This window comes from Macrobrachium rosenbergii, chromosome 11, assembly GCF_040412425.1.
Source record: "Macrobrachium rosenbergii isolate ZJJX-2024 chromosome 11, ASM4041242v1, whole genome shotgun sequence".
Taxonomy (NCBI): Eukaryota; Metazoa; Arthropoda; class Malacostraca; order Decapoda; family Palaemonidae; genus Macrobrachium; species Macrobrachium rosenbergii.
Genome location: NC_089751.1, coordinates 24,947,135 through 24,957,134, shown reverse-complemented (window position 1 = coordinate 24,957,134; position 10,000 = coordinate 24,947,135). Strand labels below are relative to the sequence as shown.

General features: G+C 43.8%; 1 protein-coding gene and 1 long non-coding RNA gene across 3 annotated transcripts in view; one reads left to right on the top strand and one right to left on the bottom strand.

Annotated features, from left to right (window-relative positions):
* LOC136843253 (uncharacterized) overlaps window positions 1-4,904 on the bottom strand; it is a 6,007-nt gene extending 1,103 nt beyond the window's left edge. Inside the window, exon 1 of the long non-coding RNA XR_010854497.1 lies at window positions 4,819-4,904. This is a non-coding gene — a long non-coding RNA (uncharacterized lncRNA). The remainder of the gene's footprint in view (window positions 1-4,818) is intronic.
* The window catches only part of LOC136843252 (uncharacterized), a 242,945-nt gene continuing 237,626 nt past the window's right edge, over window positions 4,682-10,000 (top strand). Inside the window, exon 1 of one of the 2 annotated variants that reach the window (XM_067111373.1) lies at window positions 4,682-8,902. In XM_067111373.1, the coding sequence (XP_066967474.1) occupies window positions 5,277-8,902 (3,626 nt within the window). In that variant the 5' untranslated portion in view covers window positions 4,682-5,276. The remainder of the gene's footprint in view (window positions 8,903-10,000) is intronic. The other variant, XM_067111372.1, reaches the window with a different exon arrangement.

Genomic DNA, 10,000 nt, shown 5'->3' with positions numbered 1-10,000 from the left:
TACTTGAAAGGTCCCCACTTTGAAAGGGCATTCACACCCTTTCGGGCATGAAGGCCCTGGTTAAGTAGGATATTCGTCCTGACTAAACAGCTAGCGTCCCTACGTGAATGGTGCTTTTTCACTGCAGTAGCTAAATGGACGTACTTAACTGCTAAGATGGGTACTTGTGTTGCTAGTTTACTTACTACAGCAGAGCCTAACCTACACTACAGCAGAGCCTAACCTACACAACGGTATATACAATTTCTACTGGTTGTCTCTGACGATAGGGGAACTCTACTCCTAGGCAATGGGCACATGGTAAAGCTCTGACATAGCCTACTATCCTACGGCTCTGGCACTAACTAATGACACGGACCTAACTAAATGCAATTAATTACAGATTACGCAATGCTTTATGAATAATACACACAATAACTGTGAACATGAGTAACCTGAAGGGTTTATTTTAGTAAGTGACCAGGGGGTGTACCAGCTTGAGTATTGGATAGTTAGATGATGCTAGTCACAAGGTTAGTATTAGAAATTGCCTAGGGTGTTAGGGGTTAGTCTACTTGGACAGTGTGGCAGAATTCAAAACCACAAAAACAACACACAACACAGATACATAGAACACACACAACACTCACCCTGATCCTTGGTTGCTTGGAGATGGATTAAGGGTCCACGGTCGCCAACACAGCACACAAAACCACACAAACAACACTGAAAGCAGACTCTCAACAGAAAAGGAAGAGACACATGCACCGACAACAACGGCATGTGACAGAAAAAACACACGACTCACGAAACATACAATAACCGGTATCCAAAAACTCAGATGAACTAAACTGACCACTTCCACGATTGAACTTCAACTCAATACTGAACTACCGACAGACAGACAGACAGCGCCGTAAACAAACTCCAACTAACGATCCTCATCCCTCCTCCAACAACGGAAACACTCACTAACGACAATTACTCTCTCTCTCTCTCTCTCTCTCTCTCTCTCTCTCTCTCTCTCTCTCTCTCTCTCTCTCTCTCTCTCACACAAAACGTTGGGAAATGCTAAATAAAAATTCATTCATCCCTCTATAACAGAGATCACGCAGGAAGGGGCACTGTGCCAGTGGGACACTAGTGGCCAAGGAGAGCTGGTGGCTCTGATTCATTAATTGGATCTCTTCCGCCCCTCCTTCTTCTTCGAGGGCCTCCAAGGTCTGCTACGCTATTCCTAGGTGACAAGGGTACCAACTCTTGGGAAAGGCCAGAAGTGCCATCAGGAGCAGGATCAGGAGTAGCCCTAGTAGCTACGGGCTGGTTCCCTACTTCGGCTGCTGCAACAACTGTCGTAAGGGTAGAGCCAGCATCTGCGCCCCGGCCGGACAGTTCCTGGTCGACCAGAGAAGGTGTAACATCCAGGTTCGCCAGAGGGTCATCCTCGGCAGCGGAAGGAGATTGGGAAGAAGAAACATCAGGGGTCGGAGACTCACAATGGGCAATAACTAATTCGGTGAGGTTTGGCAGATCTCCCTGTAGAGGGATCCAGGTTATGGTTTGGATCCGACACTGACCCTGACTCGGGGCCAGGCACGGGGATTAAGGTTAGTATAGGGGTTCCGTCCGAGATAGACGGAACTTGGCAGTGCCCAGTTCTCTCGAGTGGCACTGGCAAAGGATTGGAGTCAGGCATGGCTGACGAGGGACCCGGAGGTGCAAAACCCGTCGGTGTGCCCAAAGTAGTAGGGGGCAGAGATTCCTGTTTTGGGTGGAGGGCAGAGCCTCTTGGAATTATTGTGGCAGTGGTATCTGCTGCGGCTAGCTTGCTGGGGCACCTTGGCCAGTTTTTGGAGTTCCCTCTTACGTGGCAGGTCCTGCAGCAGTACCGGGTGATATCCCTTCTTTTCCAACAAAATAATGTATATTCTTGATGCCAAATTAATTAGTTTATAAATTAGTATAAGTGGGTCTGAGACAAAGTTGTGTTATGCCTACATGGTTGTTCAGTATCTTGACTGATGTTGTTGCAGTGATGTCAGGGGAAGGATAGTAGAAGTAGGCGCAGAGTAGAGGGATGAAAAATGAATTGCGTAAGGAGTGTGGAATGGCTGACTTGTGCAGATGTTACATTTGTGATTGAGGATAGTGAAGATACATTTCTGATTGAGGATAGTGAAGAGGAACTGAAGACTCTACTAGAAGTGCTTGAAAGCGTTTGCAACAGGTTAAAGTTTAGCATAAACATGAACAAGAGGAAAGTACTGAGGTTATATGGAAATTTCAAGGAATGGAAGTGGATGATTCGCTTTCTTTAGTATTCAGGAGTAAATATGATGTAAGAGATAGGATGAGCGAAGAGGCGAGTTTTGTGATAAGGGAAGGAAGAAAGGAAGCAGGGTTTGCGCAGAAGTTTGGGCAGACTTTAATTGCTTGTGGAATGTGCGAAGGGATTATTGAGCTAACACCCTGTTTGGAAGTGAAGTGAAGTGAAGTGTGGATGTTGCATGCCAGTGAAAGAATAAAGGTCGAGGCTTTTGAAATGTCGTATAAATTGGGCCAGATGAAAGGATGAAGTGATTTGTAAATAGTTCAGCGTAAGTGAAAAGATGGAGTGGAATATTTTGAGACATTTGGTTTGACCGCAAAATGGGATGCATCCGCGATTCATCAAGAAAAAGTGGGAGTTAGCAGATAGTTTCGGAGTGTGCAGCAGTCTGTGTCAGTCAGTTACCGCTTTGCACGGTCAAATCTTAACTTTAGCCGAGTGTCCTTGTTGAGATACGTGAGTGTTGGAGGCCTTTCATTCGAAGACAGCCTTAAATAAGAAAAGAGTCATTTGTTTTAATTATTTAGTTTTCCTTGAAATTACAAGTGGAAGAAGAGCAGTTTTCGCCATTACGGATCAACAAGATCTTTAGAAGAGAATATCAAGACTAACTACATAATTAAAGCAAATTATGCTTTTCCTATCATAAGCTGTCTTCCGATGGAAAGTCAGTTCTTTGTTAGATTTATCAGGGTTCCATTGATTTAATACCACATAGTGTATGGAAGATCGAAGAGTTCTGAGGAGAGAGAGAGAGAGAGAGAGAGAGAGAGAGAGAGAGAGAGAGAGAGAGAGAGAGAGAGAGAGAGAGAGAGAGGGTAATGATGCACATCCTGACCAAGCGAGGGAGTTCAGTCATCCTCACCCACAAGAACATCAGTATGACAGACTTCCGCTGTCATTTATATTCTGTACCTCTGTCGTTGGCTAATCTCTTCCAACTATCTTTATGCAAGATATCATCATCGCGCTCCAACGCGGTATATATATATATATATATATATATATATATATATATATATATATATATATATATATATATATATATATATATATATATGTGTGTGTGTGTGTGTGTGTGTGTATTATATTTTATTGATGGATTAAAATTTACCTGGCTTCATAACTGCAAGGTCATATATATATATATATATATATATATATATATATATATATATATATATATATATATATATATATATATATATATATATATATATATATATTGTGTGTGTGTGTGTACCTCGAAAATGTGTTGAAATAACGGTGAAAGCGCATGATACTCCTTTTATATTTATTTTTCCTGTGGGCCTTGGCTGAATGTATATATATATATATATATATATATATATATATATATATATATATATATATATATATATATATATATATATATATATATATATATATATATATATATGTATTATATAATATAGTGTGTGTTTTTGTGTCGTGATTTTTACCTGAGTGCCAGTTGGGTTTCTGTGGGCACCTGAATAGTTAATAGTTGGAAGACCCAGGCCTACTTAGATGACAGCCATGAGAAAGGAGGCTAGAGATAGTCGAGAATTTGGGAATTCAAAGCACAGGAAAAACACAAGTGACGAAATTTCACAGAGGCTTTTTATGTCCAAGGGTATATATATATATATATATATATATATATATATATATATATATATATATATATATATATATATATATATATATATATATATATATATATATATATATTGTTAACAGGTTTGGCAACGTCGAGCAGTATTGGAACGAATGAATAGTGTAATCTGTCACCTGTGTTGTTTAACAGAAGTCTGTATGTATGATCGCGATGCATGTGTGGCACTTGGCAACTCTCCTCCCTACAACTACTTTGGCACACACTGATGACCCCCTTCCCTTTTCTTCTTCACCACTAAGAATTCCCTTAGACTCGATTCGCTCCCAAATAACACCTCAGGCTTTTCCTTGCTTAATATAGCACCTTTTGCTTTTCATTTTCAGGGTCTTTCTCACAACTCTTATTTTCTCCTGATTGAAGATGGAACGCACATTTCAGGTATACTGTCATTATTCGATTTGTGTTCTCTCTTTTTCACACACTATATATATGTATATGTATGTATGTATGTGTGTGTGTGTGTGTGTGTAAAATGTGTGTGCATGAATGTCGTCTTCAGTATTTGGCAATTAGAGAGGCAACATGAGCAAGAACACCGGTTGTGCCCTAATCCACCAACACTGCCAACGGCAGCAGCAGCAGCAGCAGGTGATGTAGCTTTGGGGAGCGGATGGGACTATCGGGTTGATAGGTAGGGATGAGATGGGGAAGGAGACACGAGTGGGGAAGAAGGGGGAAGAGCATCAGCATCAGAAAACAGAGGCTAACGGAGTTAGTTGCGTCAGCCTCGCTGGGTTGTGATGTTGGGGATACTGTGGCCGCCCCATCGGCACCGTCAGAAGTAGCTGAAGGAGGAGCACCCAGTTGAAACGGTCGTTCGTTTGCTAACCTGCTGAAAGTGGGATCGACAGCGACAGAGGAATTGCGGAGGTGTCTTCCAACATCACTCTCGAGTGATGCTTTGGGAATATGGTCACGGCTACTGACTGCCTTTAACCTCCTCCACCACCGCCACCGCCCCCCCCCCTCTCTCTCTCTCTCTCTCTCTCCGACGGCAGTAACATTTGTAAAGGAGGTCTCATTCCTTGTCGTACCGGCGCGGGAATTGATATCCGGGTGTTGAATTTTGATGTAAAATAAAATGGTTCGTCGTCGTCATATTTCCGAGCCTTATGTTGAAAGACCTTGAAAGAAAGTTTGAGTGCTTTAGTGAACGAAATTGAGAACGGGAGGAAAATGTTTCGTGAAAAATTCTGATTGCGCGATTTGGTGTTTATACTTTGTTTTGTGATGGCTGGACAAGTCGGTGATGTAGTGCCCATTTAATTGTTAAACGTATTCATTGCGATGATGGGGGGGCATCAAGATGGTGGTGGTGGTGGTGGTGCGAGGGGTGAGTTGGTTCCTTGGTGGTCCCCGAGTGTGGTGCTGGCCCCAGAGCCTGGCCTTCGTCCTGGCCACCATGCCCGAGACTTAGTACGAGAGAGCAGTGACAGTGCGCAGCGGAGCAAGAGAGAACGAACAGAGTTACGTCGTCGTCGTACTCGCAAGGAACGCAAACGACGTCCTATGCAACAACAGCAACAGCAGCAGCAGCAGCAACAGCAGCAGGCCAATTCCTTCACGGAACCACCGCCTGAGGCAGGGTGGCTGCAGGAGTGCTTGCGTAAATGTTTGAGATCCCTCTGGTTAATGACTGTCAGTGTGAGCTTTGCCCTGTTGAGTGGCATACTGAGTGCCCTTTGGAGGAGTGTAGGTGGCGGAATTGTGGGTGGGAGAGAAAAAGAGGAGCAACAGGAAGTGAATGAAGTGGAAGTGGAGGTGGAGGTGGAGTTGGTGGAGGAGGAAGAGGAGGAGGAGGAGGAGAAGGAGGAGAAGAAAGATGGTAGGGCAGTCTTCGAATGTTCCACCCACCATGACAACAAGACACATGACTCAGATTCTGGTGAGTCTTTGAGTGTGGTCGACACTCGAGACGCGAACGGTTCTCCCACCCTCCCCTGCGGCACCCCTGTCACGCCACTTTTACTACCTCCTCCCCCTCCACCTCCCCCGCCACTTAACAACTCGAATAACTTCCCTCCCCCTCCAGCGCGAGCCACACTTCCACTTGAACCTTGTTCATCTTTGCAACGCATCTCGACGTGGTGCTCGCCCCGTCCCCTTCAGAGCGGTGGAGGTGAAAGTGTACATGGTCGTCAAGGGTCGGGTGTGGCGCGGAGAGTGTCACGGACCTCCATGATTCATCCCAAACGCGAGACTGACCCAACATCACTGGCAACCGCAGGTCAATCGAGAAGCAGTGGAAATCATCACGAGCAATCTGTTCCAAGTCCGTTGCTCGACGATGACCCCGAAGGGGGAGGAGCGGGCGAAAAGAAGGAGGTGGGATCGACTGAGGAAGTGACTGGAAGTCCTAAGCATGATCATTATCGTAGTCTCGAAAACTGTAGCCCGAACAAAGCTGTTTTGGAAGCCGTGAGAGGATTTACTTCAGCACAGGAAGATATGATGCGTGCCATTCAAGAAGCTAAGGAAACGACTCATGCCCTTGCTGGAGACCGCCGTGACAGTCTATCTTCCGTCACTAGTGTTTCCTCCTTAGTGTCTACGGGATCCCTCGATGCATCTCTTGTCTCCGGTGCAGAGTGCGAGTCGAGTGTCGGTTCGACATCGCCGAGCGCTCTTCCTGATGTCTGTAGTGCGATGTCAGCGGCGTCATCTTCAGTTGTCGGTGATGCTACCCATCAACGACGACTGGATTACGATCAATCCCTCGAGGACGACATAGAAGCTTCATTAGCCCACCTTGATCAACAAGACGCCTCAGACACTGACACCGAAGTGGAGGACGTCACGAATGATCAGCAGTTATGTAAGAGTAATGGTTCCTCGGTGAGGAACAGTATGATGTTGGAGCTTGTTGGTGGCTGTCTTTCGTCGCCAAACGAAGCTTTTTCGAAGAAAAGTAAAGCACCAGGAACCGATGAAGTCGTCGAACCTCTCGACCGAAAAATGGTTGAGAAAGTGAACTCGTTACCTGAACCAGAAATCCAGTTGCAAAACGAACAGGTGAACAAAGTCATCATCGACTCGCCTCGGTGCTCATTCAGTGAGGGGGATAATCCATCTTATTCAATTTCTTCGCTATCTTTTTCACAGCCGTCTCAAGAATCGAAGGAAAACAACGCTCGCAAAGACTCAGTCGATGATGACTTTAATTCTGTGAAAGGCTTTGCCGTATGCAATGACTTGGGTGATCAAAAGCAAAATAATTTGTTTCTACTTGATATGAACGCGGAAAGTGTCATAAAAAGCAACTCTGAGAATAAGAGGAAATTTGAGTTTGATGAAGAAGTGTTTCATGAAGAATGTGATGTTTTCGAATATCAATTTTTGCCTCGGGGGGTTCCATATAAGGTCCAAGTGACCCCAGATGTTGTAGTTGGGTGCAAGAGGTCATTTGGAAAGGAACTGGAAGAAGAGGAGGAGCAGGAGCAGGAGCAGGAGATCAAGTGTTCACACTCAAATGTCTATTCCCCACCACTCTCGAAACAAACCTCTTCAACCGCTGGTGCTACAGAATCGACTTCTTATGGCTTGGGTGGTGTTGGCATTCCTGCCAGTAAGAGTCAAGGCACTGAAGGGATATTGACGATGAAAGCTGATGGGCAGAAAGTGAGAACAGGACCCAGAGAAGTAGACCTTTCAAGCATGAGTACTCAGCACCATGACTTGACTCCGTGCATAAACAGTGATTGTTTTGGATTGACACCACCTCCCACTCCCAACCTCCTCCCGCCTCCGCCGCCCACGCCCACTCTTCCGCCACCGCCGTTAGGTTTCTTTTTCAACTGTGGCGATGACCCTTATCTTAAAGAGTGTGCAAATGAGAATGAGGGTTGGCCCTCAGAGAATGCCCTGGCAACGTCGCCAAGCTTGCCCAGTATTCCTACATTTGATATCACGAGTCTGAAGAACGAGATCAGTGCAATCAAAGCAGAAATTCTGACCCGCAAAGGAAAGCAAGGACACCTTAAGGAGGATTCAGAAGAACGGTGCTTCGTCTCTTCTTGCGAAGACATCAGCAATTTACGGGATGAGATTTTATCCCTGAAGGAGGACTTTTATTCCCTACTCAGCGAAAATAAATCTGTGGAGATCACTAAAGACCACAAAAAACAACCTAAAAAATCTGCTCGTGCTCATCATCATCATCATCATCATCATCATCAACAACATCAACATCATCAGAATTATAATAAAATACCTTCTCTAAGGCACCAGCTCAAGTCGGTCAGTATTGACAACGTCGATGATATAAAAAAGTTTCGCTTTCAAGATTCCGAGCTTCCTTCCTTTCTGAGGAAGGAGAGTGGCAAAGGCAACAAAACCGCGAGTAAATCATCAATGAATATAGTTACGAGTGTCGTAGAAGTTCCTTCTGAGCCCCGAGAGACGAGTGCCAGTAACAGCAGACCTTCCAGCTACTACAGTGCTTGCCGTAGCAGCGATTCGTTTGAATCGGCTGCAAGTGAGCTTTTCCAGCTCAAAGAGGACCAGCTCGTCGAAGAAGAGAAAATCGAGAAACCTCTTGAGGTTGATTTAGGAAGCAGAAGTAACAACAATTCATCTAGTGCTGCCGTAGCATTAGCGGATGCATGGGGACAGACGACGGAAAAAGCACCCTTTAGTACAAGTGATATCGAAAGTGTTCTTGAATGTGGTAAAATTAATGAGAAGAGCGCTAGCAGTGTTTGTGAAGGAGCCAAGAGCAAAGAGAAGATTGATAGTGGTAGTGGTAGTGGTAGTTGTAGTGAGAGTGAGGAAGAGGGGGAGGAGGAGGGGGAGGAGAACGAATTACGTCAAAATATCGAAGAAATTGGATGTATTGATTGTACGGTCATTGAACGACCCACCAGCGTCGAAAGGATTCTATATGGCTTTGAACCCTCGCCTTATAAATTGAGAAGGTAAGAACGTTAGTCTGTCTTAATTGTGCATGAATTGTGTAAAAAAAATTTGTTAGTTTTAGGTCTAAAATTGTAAAATTCTTCCTTTTTAAGTGCTTTGCTTAATTTCTTATGCCATCAAACTGACAGATAGTGCATACAGATAGATGCACGTCAAGGTTTATACACATTAATTTTTCAAGAAGCTGGTATATGATGAACGCACTGGTGCTTTTTATACTCATTCCACTAGTCTTATTTTGTTTTGTTCATAGGAAATCATATTTTGATTTTTTACCGTTGAAATAGGTTAGATATTATTTTTAAGTTAGACATAAATACTATTCTTGTTCAAAAAATAGTAACAGGACACTTGCCTTTTCAGTTCCTTTGCGAATGTAAAATTTCTTTTGTCGCATCAGAGTTTTGTATTGTGGGCAAAATTGTAAGTGTGTGTGTGTGTGTGTGTGTGTGTGTGTGTGTGTGTGTGTGTGAGAGAGTGAGTTAGTTTACTTTGAACTTCTGTTTTTTTCAAAGGGTGGGTAACTTACAACCCACATAATGTGGGGGTGGGGGGCGAGCGTTAATGTGTTGTAAGATTGAACCTGAATTGAAATTGAAAGATAGGCCATTGTAAAAAGTTGTAGGCAGAAATAAACATAAATTCCAAAGCTTGGAAGGATTGTATTTCAAGCTTTCGCTGAACCAAGAAATCACAAAATGGTTGACTTTCACAGTAAATGAGTTAGAAAGCCATCCGAGAGTAAAGGGTTCTCTTTTAGCTTAGTGGCTGAACTGATAATTGCAGGAAAGAGGTATGGAGAACCTGCATTGAATAATAGACCGAAGTGTAAAAGTTTTGGCTACAAAACAGGTCAACTTATTTTCCTAGAGTATAGCTTAACTTCCCTGGTTGCAGAATATTAATGTCATCTGTCTTTAAAGATAGCTTTGTCAGCATTAAAACACAAGTATGTTGAACCTCAGTTGCCGAAAATGAGTTCATACTAACAATTTCATATTTTGCTCTCTCTCTCTCTCTCTCTCTCTCTCTCTCTCTCTCTCTCTCTCTCTCTCTCTCTCTCTCTCTCTCTCTGTTCATGAACATCTATCCCAAAC